This window comes from Pogonomyrmex barbatus, unplaced genomic scaffold (assembly GCF_055798465.1).
Source record: "Pogonomyrmex barbatus isolate J1 unplaced genomic scaffold, ASM5579846v1 scaffold15, whole genome shotgun sequence".
NCBI classification, from domain to species: Eukaryota; Metazoa; Arthropoda; class Insecta; order Hymenoptera; family Formicidae; genus Pogonomyrmex; species Pogonomyrmex barbatus.
In genome coordinates this window covers 6,185,389-6,203,265 of record NW_028297111.1, presented here as the reverse complement: position 1 = coordinate 6,203,265, position 17,877 = coordinate 6,185,389, and the positions used below count along the sequence as shown (strand labels likewise).

The following is a 17,877-nucleotide window of genomic DNA, read 5'->3' as shown; positions in this document are numbered from 1 at the left end:
GAACGAACGTTTGATCCGGGCAACGTTCTCGCAGATTGACCACCTCCGATGTTAATGGGACCCTGATTACAAAGCACGCTCCAGCTCGGCCCTGCCCCCTGTTTATATCAATATCTCGGCGTTGCTCACGCAGGCACATACTTACACATGCACGAGCACGTGCATTCTCGGCTGTCTTATCTCTTCACGGCCCTTTATTAAAATACAGAACGTATGGTTCGAATGCGGAATCGTTACCCCATTTGAAAATAAATCCGTGAATTAATTTTACGATAATTAAACTTTAGTCGTCCTATACTCAGAATTTGGAATGGAATTCTATTTATAATTTTATGTGCTTATATAAAGTACAAAAAAATTTAAAGAATTAGGAAATGCATTCAGACAAAAAAATGGTACTAGAGAAACAAGAAAATTAAGAAGGTATATCAGCAGTATATCAGCAGAAGTATATATTATATAGTATAATAAAACGATAATGAATAAGAAAGATAAGGTAACAAAATATAGATAATAGACTCAGAAAAATGTTCGACTAAACTGACAAAAATGTAATTATTGTAGTGTAATTATTATATACAGTTTATATAATTATTACAAATATTTTGTTATTTTATTACTATCTAATACTTATATTTAATAACTATATACATATTACTAATAAAATAACATTAACATCCAATATTATATTATCAAGATAAAATTGTTACACACAGAATTTTTTATCTTTTATTTAAATTTTCATAGTATACTGCTTTGCTACACAAATCTTTTCAATATTACTATTGTATTTTCGTAATTTTATCATAAATGGCGATGAGTTAAATTTCAGGATTGACGTATTATAATTACCAGAAATATTCTGTTTTTTGCAAGTACCCTCCCAAAAAGAATTTCTAATAATGAGACGAAAATTGTTCTTGGTGCATTTAATCTTATCGTTATCTCATGTATTATAAAATTAAAACTATTTTAAGATTAAATTAATAATTTCTATTCTTTTGCCTCGAATTAAATATGATTGACATTTTGTCTTGAATAAAAAATAATACAAATAATGCAAATTTAAGCTTGTTTATTCTTACGTATAGAATAAATCATCGCCCGATATAATGCTCGATATTAGCGCCAGTATTTGGTAAGATTGTGCTCTTATTTATTGTAGCATCAAGATTATTTTATTCTAGATTTAAGAATAGTCCAATTAAAACTAAAATATTCTCTTCTTTATAATAAATATGATTGGCCCTGTATCGATCCTATTTTATGCTAGTTTGAAGCTTAATAGCATTAGATCCAGAAATCTTTTCTGCAGGTGTAAAGATACATAAAATTCATATTAAACCGCATATACACGTTACACACTTTATACACATTATACACGTTATATACATTAACGTAAACATAAAACACAGAAAATTATAAACAGAATTTAATTCCGAAATTTAATAAAATACATTGTTTAGTGATCTATAATTTTAAGATTTATATATTTGAATTTTAGAAGTAATTAAATTAAAAAAATACGAGATATTTTCTAAACAAAGCTGCAAAAATTTTTCATCTTGTAAAAATATTGTAATATTGTAATATTGTTAATACAACAGTTTGCAAATAATTTATTGTCACTTTTATTACTAATACAAAATTGTATAATTGTAAAAGCAACAATACTTTCAGTGAACTCGATATATTTTTTGATTTTAGAGATAACATAATGTAATTGCAACGTTTAGATAACGGACAAACTTTTATAAATAAGTAATCTCAATTTTCTCAATTTTTCTCACACACAAACCGGAAAAGCGCGTCTAGATCGATTCAAGTTCGTGTTACGAAAGAATTTTTATATTATCCGAATCGAGACGAACGAGATCGTGACGTGAAAATCTTTCTCAGCGTAATCGAGCTGGGGATTTTCGCTCGCGCGTTCTAAGCAAGAGTATCGGCGAAACGGTAGGTGTGCCTCGAAATACAATCCAATCCGTAGGAGATTCCGAATGGGCTAAATCCTCCGATTCGGACTAGCGGCGTTTTCAGCGCGCACCACCCCCGTCGGGCTCGCCTTTTTCTTCGGTCCTCGCTCGTTTGGGGCGGAAAACGCAGCGTCAGCGCGCCGATGGTGCCATTCGTGCGGACCAAATAAAATGTATCGGGCATTTTATTCGCCACCGTCGTATGTAGGTTGGACAAGCCGTCGATTTCCGATCCCGTGTGTTCTGAGGGAGGCTGTGCACGACACGGATTTCGATTTGACCCGCACATTCAATATCCCATCCTTTTCTCTGCGCTCGTGGTGCACGTACAAATAGTAGGGTGCCGAGTATCATCCCTTTTCTTATAAATGCTGAATATATGGAATGCTGATATAAAACAGAAATAAATAAAACAACGACATGAAATTGGAAGGACATTTCATTATTATATTTATGTTTCTTTTTGTGATCAAAGTTGAAATTTTACTTCTAAAGACTACTTTTAAAGAGGTAATTTTACAAGTCTTAGCCTTTGCAACTGATCATGATAAATTTAATTTGTAACAACAATATTAAGAACAATTGATTTATTTCTACTTTGTATCTCAAATAAATAATAAACGAACAATGTTCTATTTTGAATTTCGAAAGAAGATTTTTTTAGTTGTTTTTAATAAAAGTTTGCAATTTTAAATAAATAATACAAGTAAAATAATATTAAAATAAGTCAATCTGATTGTTTAAAATACCTAAATATGCGTAAAAAAATTGAAATCAAAAGTAAAATAAAATTTTGACTAAGTATTCTATAAATGTTGTGACAAAATGTGTCTTTTTTTCGAGAATACCTAAATTGGATAGCTAAATTATGAGTAGATATCTAAATTAGGAGTTCGATATAAAAATAATGTTTAAAAGGAATTAGACTCGCGTAAGAAGATTTCTTGAAGGAACTTTTGCTAGTGTATTTTTACTATTTTACGTACCTTGCCAACTATGTAGCTCAAATTTGAAAATGGTCGCGGTTGACAAAGAGAATGCCGATGCGCAAGATTCGGTCGATCTTGCTCGGCCCTTACGATCGTTTTAAAACAGGGTCTGGACAAAACATTCCCGGCTACGGCGTGACGGAACGTATAATAAGAGTGTGATTAGCATTATTTACGGCCGGTTAACTATTAACTCATAAATCAACTGGCGACGGCATTATCCAGCACCCCGCGTGTTCGTGCGCGTCTAACCGGCTTCGACTCGGGCGAGGAAAATGGTACGGCACCAAGATGCCTGATCCGTAGATCGACCATTAGATAAGAACGATTCGAGAACTCGAAGGAGGAGAGAGAGAGACACCCCCGGAGTCGCGGTGAGGAGGCTGACCATCCGTTTGGTGATTTAAAGGAATTTGCTTGGACCGCTTCCGCACCAAGCCTTGTATTTTGCTTGATTTTTAAGCGACGAGAAATCTGCCCTCAAGATCCGTTCGTCGAACGAATTCGATTAACATCGGGAAAATACATTCTTTATTTGTTTTAATAATCTTCTTGTCATAATTCCTTATCTTTTGATTTTTTAAATTTTAATTTTTTTTAGACTTTTTATTTATATATTTTGTAAAAGAATTACGCGAAAAAGATATCATTTTATAACATCTTTTTTATTTCACTAATTATATTATATTATAATATTATAATGTATTGCAAACTAGCTTAATTAGATACATAAAGTTAGTGTATATTAAAATTAAAAATAAATTGCAGAATATCATGCTATTTATTTGTTTTTGTGTAACATAATTTTTGTGTAACAATCGCCGACAGTATCAAACTCAAAAGGTGCAATTATCATACTTTAAAGTAATAAATGGTTTAAAATTCGGATCTTCAGTTTGCAAAAGCATCTTCAGTTTGAATTTACCTTAAGAAATCTTGCACTTGTTTGATTGACAATATTATTAGTTAAAGACATTTATAACTCTTTTCGATATTGATACCGATACTTGATTCCGATAAAACAAGTCTGGCAGAAAGAGTGCTCATAAAACGGAGCGAAGGAACGCGGAGATGTGAAGATGGCCGCGACTCTTTTCTTGTCTCGCGCACAGCTTTTTTCTCTTTGTTTCGCCGATAGAGAATAAAGATGCGGGTCACGCGTCGGCGGTTAGTTCTGATTAGCGACAGAGCGAATGACGTACCGCTGCCAGGTTCCCGTGTCGCGAATACTCAAGCAGCGAGTATATATATATATATATATATATATATATATATATATATATATATGCGATCTGCTAGGAACGGTGGGCCAGCACGGGTTTATGGGAATTTATTTAGCGCCACGAGACGCGCCAGTCTCTTCACTAAATAAATTCCGAGGAGGACCCATACAATTCGAGGATCCTCGGGTCGTGAGTTTGGTGGATTTAATTATCATTGTCATTGAATAATCGAAAGAAATGAATTTATTTATAACTTTAGTGTACTTTTCAAAGTACATGGAACACTTTCATCTATATTACTTTTTTTATTAAATAATCCTATTTCGAATTATAGGTTTTTATTATCTATTTTATACTTGAAAATTGTTAAGAGCGTGAAATTAATTAAATAACATTTTGATGTACTTCTATCACACACTGTGTAAGTAAGATAATAATATTAATTGTACTTTTATTTTCATTATTTCTATAATTTCCTAGAATTCATTGCTTTTTATATAAGGAAAAATGAAAACGAAGGGCAAAAGCCTGGTTATCATCTAATTCATTCACCCCATTCTCTTTTTGCCGTGCGACGAAAGAAAATCGACAGCTGCAATCGCGAGAGGCGATAAAGCCTCGCGGACGTCATTCGATATAGCACGGAGTCGCGTCGAGAGAAGCGTTGCATTGAGAAATTTCAATTCGTAAGATCGATGGAGCTGACTTGATCCATTGATCCCAGAAATATCATCGAGGTTACGCAACGTTAAATGAGCGAAGAGTCGGCCGGATGTCGATAACGTTAAAGTTTCAATTTGTCGACGTCGGAGCCGACATTTGCCGTATCGCAGGTTTACCAAACGTTCATGTCAAAAATTGAATACATATAAGTAACAATATAAATAATAATAATTTTATAACTTTTCTTAGCCATTACATTTTCATTCACGTTTTACGATCAAGACACATCGCGAAAAAATATGCGATATCATTTAATTCAGTTATATGAAGCGGTTAATCGGAGCGAGCGAGAGTTAATCTATATTTTGAAATTGCGCTACTGGCGCTAAGTGATTAATTAGATTAATAGGGTGTTCTTCTAAAAAATGTGGCTGTTCAGAATAATATAGAGCGCGCGTTTTGCGATTTTTTTTTCTGGTAGAACGAGAGAACGATAAAGACGTGCAATGTCTCGATCGTTATTACTGAGAAAGAGTGATCGACAAAACCGACAAGATCGATTTGAAAGTGCTTTGCGAGTCGCGACGCGGCGTGCTGGCCCGGCTAATTAAGTACGCCATAAGTTAATTGAGATGCTGTGCGTAGAAGTAAAGCCGTAGATACGAGAGAAACGTTAAACTGTGTAAACATCGAGCTAATTACTTCGAGACTTTATCGCACAACTCTACTCCGCCGAGTACTCGGCGAATAAAGTAAGTGTGCGCGTGCGAAAAGCAGGAAAAGTAAAGAGGGATGGAAGGGGACGCGTCTGGAGTGAAGAGGAGAAAAGAGGAAGGGAGGACGTCTCGCGTTGGAGGGAGAAGGCTGGCGTAAAGAGAAGGGTTGGCGTTTATCGATGAAAACCAAACAGGATTAGATGGAGATGAAGCTGACGTGCGCAGTTTACAGCATCATCTGTTGAAAAGGGCCGACATTTAATGCGGAAAAATATGGAAAGTGGCGGACGGTGAACTCGAAGGAGGGAAAAACGCGGCGAAATTAAATAAGACAGTTTGCGCAGTTTTTTTCTCGTAAACTAATTAGATAGTGGAGTTTACTTCATATAAATTTACTCTATCAAATTTTTTCTCCATCCAGTGTAAGTTCAGTTCTAACAAATTTCAAGTTGACTGATCCGCGCGACTGATAATCTCTAAATATTTCCATTTAATGTAGTCGCATCGACGATATCTCGCTTGTTCTTCTTTTTATCATCAAAGCGCGCGATTATGCATATTATGCATATTATGTTTTTACGCGTCTCTCTATATTTTATGTATATATACATATATATATATATTTTTTTTTTGTAACGCGTCGATTTACATTCTTCGTTGACAATTGTTCGCTAAAAAGTACCACTTTCCGCGGTGAGAGAGTTAAATAATGCAAACAAGCAAGAGGCTGGAAGGGAGGAAGAAGAAAACGGAGTTTCGGAGTGCTCCTGGCATGGCGGTGATAACTACTGCCCGCGGAAGGTGAGGAGACCCAGTTAATTACTAAAGCGTTTTAATCGCCGGCAAAGTTCCGTTTGGGCCGGAAAGGGCTTCGAGGATGCGGCGACGGTGTAAATTAGGATCCCGCCGCTTTCCTCTTCGCTCCTTCCTTTCCGCGTCCGCATTATGTACGCTCGAGTCTCTCGAGACGAGTGTCAGCCTAATTTCTGGCAAAAGGCTGACTTTTATGTAATAGCGCGTCGCTTTGAAATTAACTCTTCCGAATTATATGTTTCCGAGGAAATTATTCGTGCTTTATCAATTGCTAGAATTAAATATTCTGGAGTTGACATATTTTTAACATAAAACTTTCAGTTAATTAGAACTGTTAAATGGAACTTTCAGTTAATTGGACAACTAATAGAAAATAAAAACGCGAATTTCGTATAAAAATATATTAATTATATAATATTATACTATTGTTATTTTTTTATCAAGCTTAAAAATTAAATTTTGTCAGGTCTGAATATATATGTGAGAAAACTAATTTGCAGAAAGAATTTTCATGTATATATGAACAAGTTTTACATACGTATTGCAGGATCGTTTTAAACACAAAATTATATAATCCATTTACAAGCTATATTTTCCAAAACGCAAATTATAAAATCATCCTCCTTCACTTCTTGCTCCAATTTCATTTACATCGTTATTTCTTTTCAGGAAAGCTTTCATTTAACTCGATTATTAAATGTCTCTCTTTTCCTTCAATCCCTCCTCTCTTCTCTGCGGTTTCTGGCGCATATTTAGGGGTCGCTAGTTACAGGTTGCCTCGGCAACCACATCGAGAAACCCTCTGTCGTTGCCAAGGCAACCCTCTCCTTCGTCTTCTCACCCTCTCCTCTCTTTCGGAGAGATTCAATTCGAAAGAGTGAGAACGAGTCTGAAGGAAGGGAGCTGATTTCTGCGGAGCAAGGAGAGGGGGCAAGAGTCCTAAAGCAGAGGAGGGAAAAAAGATGGTGCGCTTTCTGATGATTATATTTGATGGCGTGAGCGAGAACGTGCCAAATGAGGATTTGACCTTGATTAAAGACGAACTCTCTTTCTCTTTTCTTTCTTTCTTTTTTCTCTTTTTGCCCTTCTCTTTCAGTTATCAACGATAAAGTAAGTACGGAGTGTAGTTATGACGATTCGTTATGAGGCAACAAGGAATTGGCACAAAATCCAATTTGTTTTATATGGCAGTATTTACTTGATGCTAAAATCAAGAAAATAGAATCATATTAAATATTAATGAGGTAGATAGATAAATTTAAAATTTAAACTTATTGTTAGTATAAAATCGTTATTTCTTAAAGTATATACTTATTTAAATAAAATTTATGAATATATAAAATTATAAACATTGACAAAACTTTATTTCGATTTTTTCAGAATCTTAGCTGTTGAAGATATAAATTTATGAAATCATCTGGCTTACATCGATTCAAGATACACCGCAAAACTTAATGGTGCAGATTTTCGTGCGGCTTTGGTATTCGTGGTTGAACCTAGCTAAAGAACTTATTCATAAGATTATTCGCCATTTTCGTCATGGCATCCTCGTCCTCTTGTGTGTGTCGTTATTTAAGTTTTATATTAAAGCACAGTCGCGCGCGCGCGTGGATCCTTCGGGTATTTGATGTATGACCCGCGCGTGTTCTGGTTCCTTCACCAAGATGCACCTAAACATGAAATATCATGCCCGATCAATTTTTCATGGTTTTACTTCATCTCTTTCAACTCCTTTCCGTTTTTCTCGTCAGCACAAACAAGTTTGGGATTTCTCGTTGTTAATCGGTAAGTAATTTCATTACTTACCGATACGGAAAAGTTATAATTTTTAAAATGTAAATTATACTCTTAATTTGGAAAGTTTGTACATTCCGAATATAATTTAAATTTTGCACCAACTTGGTCACCATTATTAAAATATTATTATTTATCGTTACAGTACAGTAGTGTTCTTGAAAATCAACTAACAAAAGTAACAAAAGTTAAATAAAGAATTAATTATCATATATTTTTCGTACGAATGATATTGGAAAGAAAAAATTCAAATATATTATTGTAATTATTATATATGACAAAGAAAAGTTCCTATGAAATAATGTTATCAAAAATGGTTTAGCTTTATCTCATTGATGCGATTAAATAAAGCTACAAAAGGTAATTATGTAATGCGTTTTATCGATCAATAAATATATTTTAAATCAGAAAATATCAACAAAACATACTATAAAAGACTTTAATAATTATTGGATAGATTAGAAATTAACTGTCAAAGTTAGAAGAATACTTAAATTTTATTTAGATATAAAACAATAAGCGTTAAAATGTATTGTCCTTTATTAGTGTTACTCCGGCAACAATATCCAGAGATGATAGATGAGTTGGCTCTCTCGGTTCTCGTCGACGAACGGGAGGGGGGCGAATCGCGTGCTAAATAACTTCGCTAACAAGCTGCCGCCGTCACTGTGCAAAAAAAGATTACGTAAGCGGTAATGGCCGCCGGCTCCTCCTAAATTCGAGAACGAAGTGTTCCGGTCGAGCGCGCAATCCGAGAAAGGGGGCAGAACAGGCGAGCAAGCGCGCGCGGTTTAGCTGGGGTGGGGGTTAATTTTAATTTCCCAATTTTTCCCACACCGACCCAGCGCAGGTAATTTCCTCCCCAGCAGAGAATAGATGTAATTACTTAACGCCTCCGAGCTCCTTTTATTAAAAGAGGATCGCGCCCTCGGGGGTTGGAGGGGTGGAAGAGCTCTCGGAGTGGGGATTGCGGACCACGGGAGTGGTGGTATGTGATCGTGGGGGTGTCTTCCTCGCGAGCTCATCCGTCCACTCGAGATCCGAGAAGGATATTCTATTTTATTAATTTTATCAATAAGATATTCCATATGGAATATCATCTGTGATATCAGACATCAAGAATTTCAAAATTTTTTAATGTAAGGATGTGACAAAAGGCATTTATATTAATAATAATAATTAAGAAATAAAATATTTATTTTTTATATAAATTGAATTACCTTTTCTTTGATATATTTTTGGTGCTAAATTAATTTGCATATGTTTCTCTAACTGATATTGAACGCAATTTTGAATTAGGTAAATAAAATTTAAATTATTTTGCGTCTGTAAGCCAAAGATTCAAAATAAGCATTTCGAAAACTATTATTTGGAAAAAGATGGACAAAAGCGAGACAAGAATGTTGGGAAATAAACAATCGCACAATTCACTGATATATATATATATATTGCTTGTCCATTACGACGAATTCAACTCTGTTCGAATCCAAGTGCTTTGGCCGATGAGATCGGCAAGAGTATCTCGTAGCGGCTATGGGAAGGGAGGAGCCATCTTGCGGCCTGTTTCAGGGCAGCCACCAATTGATTCGCTCCCACCAAATACCACAAGCAGGCGTCGATTCAATTCCAGGATGAAAAAAGCGTCCGGCAGGCGGCACCGTCCGTATAATTCCCGCGTCCGCATTGGTCCAATATTCCGTGTAACCCACGAGTTTGCCACGGGCTCAGCCAATCAGGTACCTTTGGGCGGATCCTGAAACTAGTTTCAGTTCTGCGGACAGAGGGGAGTCGTTGACTCGAGTCTCTGGGCAGATAGTATTGTGCCGTTGGCTCATGCCGTAGTGCTTTTAATACTAGCAGGTCCTTGCTACCAAGGAAATCACGGAGACCCGCCTGTCACGCGCATGTACCCGAGGATCGCGAGAATCCGGAAATTTCTCCGGTGACGTGTTGTGATTGAGAAAGTGTCGTAAATGTGCGTAATTCGGTGATTCAATCGCAGCGTGCATTGAATATTGGAATACATCGAAAAGCTCGTTTTCGTGGATCGTGAGACTCCCAGTGATATCACGGATCAGAGACTATGATGGACTTTTGCAAAAAGATTGTTATTGTTGAAGATTGTCAAACTTTGATTGAACAAGTTTGAACAAGTTTGACAAGTGAAAGATTTGTTACATTCGTACATGGTGAAATCGATATTTGGGGTCGTTGATTATGGATATATAATCGAGACATTACATCCTGAATTGTGATATTGGTTGAACTTAGATAGAAAGGCTATTTAAAAGCTGCGAAAACATTATTAAATTGGCCGACGGCTGGTGAAATTTTATCTATTCGACAAACAGCTTAGTATATAAAAAATTATAAAATATGTAAAATATTGTTACTGACATTTTGGACCGCAAGATTGATGTGTAAATCTCAAAAACGTCACAAAACATCAAGGATATATAAGATACTGACGTTGGGAAGACAATAACAACAATCTTGGATTGTGTTCAGAATCATCGTTGTTTAAAATCATCGCTCGAGAAGATCGGCGTTTGAGATGGATATGTGTAATGATCTAAAAGACTCAGAATGAGAGATGTAAAGACCCGTTTGAAACAACGAGATCGATGTTTTCACAAGCATCTTAATGATCATCACAAACGAGTGGCACATATAGGGAATGATGATTTATAGACTTGCTCAGTGTTCCAAAAACCCTGAAAAAATGTTCCAAAAAACCTGAAATGGAAGACGTAAACGTACGTTGACTGGAAATATCTAACGGCGTCAGACATCCTGTATCTCTCGCATCCTTGACAGACACATGATTTCAATGTGCCAGTGATCAAGTGATTCCTTTTTCTCTTGGTAATTTCGCGTTTCGCTGATCTCGAGGATTGATGCGAGCGGATTGATCACTCTCCGTGGGAGAGACCAACACCGGCGAGTTGGTACCAAAGATGGTCCTGGAGCCTGGAGGCGGTCTGTCCTTTCCGTTGCCACCCGGCAGCGGCTCCAGCGCCTCCGGAGGATCCTTGTTGGCCCCGACCAGATTGTTTCAAAGGACGACGCCTGTGTTTCCGTTTCACTTGGCAGGATGGCCGCCGCATCATCCAGTTTTGGGTCAGGTGCAGAGCCAGGTCCAGCAAAGTATGCAGGCCCAGCACCAGGCCGCTGCCGCGGCTGTCAGATTCCTCAGTCATCATCATCCGCATCACCCACATCCGACATTGAGCAATCATTCTTTGGTACCAGCGATTACTGGTCATCATCCCACCGTACATCATCTGCATCATGCTGCTGATCACGGAGAGGAGGAGGATGAAAAGAAAGGTAAGCAAAATTCTAACAATTGCACAAAGTTGAAAAACTTGAAATTAATATGGTTTCTTTCTAAAAGTAACATGATTGTAATAATTTGATTATTTCTATTACTTCTTTATTTTATATTATTTTTGTTTATAATTTTCTATAAGATAATACAAATGATTAAAATATTCCAGACAACACAAAATTCAAAATCGGACCGTAAGACATATTTTAAAGACATCTTAAAGACGTATTATGTCCCGATTTGTGACTTCGCGTTGTCTAATAGAAGTTTTAATTTTTTACAAGGTTTTTTTAAAAACTTTTAAACAAAGATTTGCTTGATTTTTATAAAGAATGAATACGATATTCTTTACGGCATTTTTCTTTTCAAAAATACATGCTATAAAAAAATTGTAGATAAGATAAATAAATTAAGATAATAAATGCTTCTTGGAATTAGTAATATAGTTTAAAGTGTTTCTCTTTACGATGTTTCTCGTTGAAGTGCGTTGATGGCGGCGGAATTTCCGAAATAGCTTTTGAAAAACGGTCTTCAGGGAGTGGCGTAACGCGGTCAATCATAAGATCGTTCCTGACGAGCCCATGGGATCGCTTATGACGTTAGTCCCTGTCCCCTTTTCCCGCCCTTCCTGACGACCGCCCGTCTGAAATCGTATTTCGTGCGCGAGAACGTCCGCGTTGCCGAGGGTGGAAATCTGTTTTTTACGTGATCCCATTCACGTCCCTAACACTTGTTTATGCTTTGAAGGGAGCGCCACTTAATTCGCCTGCCTTTGCCTTTCGATTGTTTCCGCCGCTATGAATTTATCACGCGTTTCTGCGAATTTGCGTTAATTTTGCCGGTTCTTTCATGAAGAAAAATCCAAATCTGTATAATGCGAGTTATCAAATAATTAATATAACACTTTTGTCTAATTTGTTTTCTTTTATAGAATTCTTCAATCTCTGGTATTTTTCATATGAGATATATTAAAAAGAATAGTCTTTCATAATTTTGTGTTGTAGGAATATCAACATGTATTCATTAATGACACTATAATATGATAAGATTAGGAATTAGAAAAGTTTTGATAATTTTGAATTAAATAAAATACAAATTCTGAAAAAAATATTTTGTTCAAAAGAAAGTATTATTCGATAAAAAAAAAATAAAAGATTGTATTAAAGTAGTTTTAATTAGGATATCTAGAAATTTAATCTAAAGTTTAATTTATCATGACACTGTTTTCAACAAATTGCATTGACATTAGTGAAACATTTTTATTGAAAGAGTATCGGACGAGCTTTAAATTCGTTTGAGAGAAGGATTTATGACTGTATAAATATTCAATATCCAAAATGCTTCATATCCTTATATGCAATTTTTTGAGGAATATAAATTATGTCTTCGTTCGTTCGGATTACAGAAAAATTCTACTTATTATCGGCTCGTTTTTCTTTTTCAGTAATTTTCACAGTTCTTCTACAACGGCAAACGTTGCATCGGGTAATACACTCGGCGGTTTTGTCGGTTCCGCAAAAGTATGCGGCGGTCAGATTCGTTATAATTGCATAATAATTTCTACGTCGAGGAGAAGCATTTCGTTCATGAACGTCAGCCGTGCACGCGAAAACGTGTATCAGATCGACCCGCCGGTTATTTCGGGATTTACGAAAGTTCCTATCCTCTCTGCCATGATAAATAGTTTTATTGGCAACGATAGGAACGCGCGTAATTGCGAGTTTGCTCTGATCGAAACGTCGTCTGCCGAACGCCCTTTATGGCGTCACGTTGTAGTCCAGCCAAGCTTATTTTTGCATTTAATATCTTCGCTTTGATATGCTTCGCCTAAACCTAGATTCGCCTCGAATAATCTCGCGATCACTCGCATGACTTTTATGCCATTGAAAAAAAATCATCGGCCGTCAAAGAAATCCGAAGGAATCATACTTTGAGCATTTGCAGATGAGATATCGAATAATGCAATCTACGATAAAATTTGCATGCATAAAAGTGCCGTAACGTAGTATAAATTAAATGCATTTGAAAATATTCAGAGGTAAAAGAATTCCATAACTTTTAAGAAATTACCTCTAAATTTAAAATGTCATATTTGTTAATTGCTACAGCTTCCTTACGTGAGAGTTATAATTTTAAAATTTCTGCACAATTTTCTGAAACGTTTGTGACCACGTTTAGAAGCAACTTTCAAAAAGTCTACATTTTTCTTTTCTTCAATCGTGAGATAGACTTGCTTTTTCTAATGAAAAATCTTGATTCAGACGCCAAAACGACGTGAACGAGATCGCATCGGTCATATTCCATATCGCGAATCGCGTCCTTCACACTCGAGCGCATTATACTTTTAATTTAACCATTTAATTACACCGATTTTTAATGAAATGTTCGCGACGCGTTGCGATTTTATCGTCAATCGATGTCATCAAGCGATAGACTTCTTGTATAGGGAATCGCGATCTCTTCCTCTCTCTCTCTCTCTCTCTCTCTCTCTCTCTCTCTCTCTCTCTCTCTCTCTCTCTCTCGATCCCCTCGGTTTCGAAAATTCTCGTTTACATAATTAGCTCAGCGGCGGAATGCCCATGGAGGATTCGCGTGCGTATGTCTTTATACACGATCGTTAAACTTTTTCGACGTTAGCGCTAGCGATCGTTAAGCCGAGCGCTTAGCGTCGCCGCGAAATTGCGTCCCGTCGGCGTCAGCGCTCGCGGCGGCTTCCAACGAGTCACAAAGCCGCCACATGCCGCGCAAACCCGTCGTCGTCGTGAATTAAGATTCAGGACTAGATCGGCTGGATTAAAACATGTCGCTTCACCTGTGTTAACCTGATAGCGATATCGTCATCGACGATCGGGCCGGTGTCAGTGGCATGCGAAGTGGAATGTGATGCCGTTCTCCGTTATCGTTTTGCCAGTTTCTGCGTGATGTTTCACATCGGACAATTTTGATTTTCTTTTCCCCGCATTCTTCGGCAAATTGACTTTTCCTTTACAAAAAGTTTTGAAGCGCGAGTTCCTCTCTCATGCGGATTGAAAATGAAGGAATGATCCAAGAATGACGTGCCGGAGGGGGAAACGAGTGAGAACGGAGAACAGGTATACCGAACATTAATCTCAATTAATCATTCGACGCAATTCAGGATTAAAATCTATCCTGCAAATTGTGCGAATTGTGTTTAGGTTATTTCTTTATTTTCTGTCTCTTATTTTATTTCTCATTTCTTTTTTTCTTTAATTTAGGCTAATCAACTATTTTATATAATTATCTGATGAAACTTATCATGTTTCTCTGTCAACAAATCTTGTTCGGTTTGTTCGCACATTCACGGATTTATAAATTACAAATTCATCAGTCTAAGATCTGAGTTCATGCTTGTTTGCTCTTATTTGTATTGCATACGAAACTATTCAAAAGCAAAGTTACGCCATTCAAATCAGCGAGAGATAGAGAACGCGAGTGCGCGAGCATTGAACCTTGTTTCAAACCTGCCTAATGACCTTTCAGGCAGAAAGCCTGATTTGCGCCGAGAACAATAACTTTCGTATTATTTCTTGATATTTAAGAGATATGAATTTACAGCGATGTTTTTGTTATATCCTACTTTCGTTATCAGATTATACATCGCATCTAACGATCGTAGATCATATTGTATAAAACGCAGTTAAAATAGACGTATCTCACGTTGGGCCAAAGTAAAAAAGGAGTTATGCATAAATATATAAATTATATTGGTAGTTCCTTATGATCTCTCGAAGTGTGAAGTATTTATGAATCATAACTTATTACATTACGATGATATTAGTTCTAGAATGATTGGATTTTAATCGCCGCTTCAAGTGTCGTACGCCGTGCACATTGGTACGTCGTAACAGGTGTTTAAATTGTGTTTTTTGTTTGAATGAAAATAGTGCTTTTTTTAAACATAGCTCTTTACACGTCGATGGGTCTCTTAGAGAAAGGATTAGATTAAATGTTCTATGGACTAAAACGTAGTTGGTGTAATATTTTCAAATTAATAGTTTTCATTCAATAATGCGTGTTTATCTGACTATCGGCGTGTATCATGTGTTTAACGATATCATTAGGGTAGGGTTTTAACCTTTTAAATTGATCGATTAAACTGATTCTTTCCGAAACTGTTCCGTCTAAAGAAAAATTGTTTAAAGATAGTGAACACCCTCTTTGAAGAATCGTAAACTACCCCGTTGATTATAGCGAACAAAATAATAGTGTCCATCACCAAAAGAAACGCAGTACATTTGGGGGGAGGGGAGGATTAGCGCAACGGAGGGATGCAGGTGAGACTAAACGAGCTGGGCTTCTTTTATAAGTAGTCGCGTTGTCGTAGCATCCTGTCATTATTTTACGATTAGACCAAAGGAGGAGGCATTAAGGCAATTGACAAAAAAGGCCGACCGGTTTCCACAAGGAAAGAGAAAGAAAAAGAAAGGGCGGGGAGAAGGAGCGAAAAGAAAAGAAGGAAAAGATATAAAGAGGAGAAAGTTCACCAGATTAGAAAAAAATAATTCGCATTAAAGAATCAAAATACCGGAAATCGAAGAATTGATTCAAACCATGGCGCAGGACGTCAGAGACTGCATCCGCCATTCTGAACATGTGTTGCAAGCGAGAGTACGTGTCATTCTTTACAAATGGAAGTTCTCGTAATTAGACATTGGTGCGTTCAATTGGACATTTTACAATAGATTGAAAACTGACTGAAGACATAAAGTCAAAGCGTCCTAGTAATTCGTCTTATGGATCTGGTATACAATTTCCGTTTCAACATCCTGCGCTATGCAGAGAAAGTTTAATTGGCCGAGAGACGGGGAAGTTTAAAGGCACTTTAACGCACAAAACCACTTGGATGTACTGCGGTTTCTCGCGGATATCGCTCTCCCCCCCCCCCTCCCGCCCCGCCCTCTCTCCCTCTGGAAAAATGGCGGAATAATCCGCGAGGTGTTGACTTGGAAGTGTGTAACGCTCATCTTAATGTTGACTCCGTAAATCGCTGTTATTTATCATAATAACGAGATGAATTCGCGATCTGATTTCGGTTGAGCGTGCGCTTATAATAATAAGAAATTAATCGTACGATTAATATCGTAACCACTGTCGAAATGCTAGATCCCTCTATTTGAAGAGTAATGGTTAATTATGAAAAATGATCGACATACTATACATTCTATTGCGTTTTAACGCTTGTGTAAATTATGGCGTTGAAATGATTCCAGCGTTGCGCTACCATGTGATAACGATGTGTAATTTTATGCAAGATCACCAACGCGTGATTATAAAAATGATTACTTAGAAATAGACGTGCATTAACACTCGGAACCCCGACACATCGTAACATCAGAGTGTTACCGGCGTTGCGATTATCGTTGCAATAACGATGCGAATTTATTCCAAGTACCGACACGCGATTGGAAAAATTGATAACTACCGAGTTATTATACAGGATGGTGTTATAGGATATCGTCTTCGCAACAAACGCTGTACAAACGTATTGCAATTCGCCATTGTGTCGAATATTCGTCATTGTCATTATTACTTCGCACAATATAAACGCGTCGTTTACGCATATGTCCGATTATAATAATAAATTTAATCGGCGCATAAAATCGTATCACACATCGATTTGCATCGCATGTTTGTTAACGCGATAATTCAAAGTCGCGGGTTACGTGCTTTTCACGCTTGAAGTTATCGCCGCTGGGAGAAGTGCAAATTGCGGGTAATCTGGAAGATTTTGCCGAGTGACAAATGTGCACGTCATTAACGAAGCCGCTCATTAGTCGCGATAATAACCGGCCTCGCTTGAAACAATGAAAATCATTCAGTCCGTTCATAAAAGTCGCCATCGAGAACATTTAAACTCGTCGGTAATTTTAATATTAACACAGTAGACGTATAAGCTGAGATTTTCTCAAAATTTCTAAAAATATTTTTGCAATTAACACTCATCTCTTTATCACTCATCTCGCGCGAAAAACTTTTCAGAACTTTCTCAAAAATCTCTACGTACTAACTGAGATATGTCACTATATATATAAAGAAATGCTTAAATTCGCTGCGCGGGAACGCGAATTACTAGAGGAATTCCTCTCAGAGGTCCCTGGGCTCACGAAGCTCGCGAGAAAGCTCGCTAGACGCAGGAAAGCTCGCGGGAAGCGCACGGGATCACCGTACAGTCGCGTAGAAAACAGACAGGCAAAACGCGCGCGCGGCTCCGGGTAATAACTTAATTTAAACTAAACTACAGTTTAATAATTCTCCCGGCCGAGTCGGCCGTGGAAGATGCGCCGGCAACCGGCAATTTCAGAGCCGCCGTTAACTGCCGGTCGTTAGTCCCTTTTCAAAACTCCTCTCTTT

The 17,877-nt window shown here is 37.1% G+C and overlaps 1 protein-coding gene across 1 annotated transcript in view; it reads left to right on the top strand.

The window, feature by feature from the left end:
- The first annotated feature begins 9,733 nt into the window (after positions 1–9,733).
- The window catches only part of LOC105429929 (uncharacterized), a 38,762-nt gene continuing 30,618 nt past the window's right edge, over positions 9,734–17,877 (top strand). Inside the window, exon 1 of the mRNA XM_011643188.3 lies at positions 9,734–11,504. Coding sequence (XP_011641490.2) covers positions 11,132–11,504 — 373 coding nt within the window. The 5' untranslated portion in view covers positions 9,734–11,131. The remainder of the gene's footprint in view (positions 11,505–17,877) is intronic.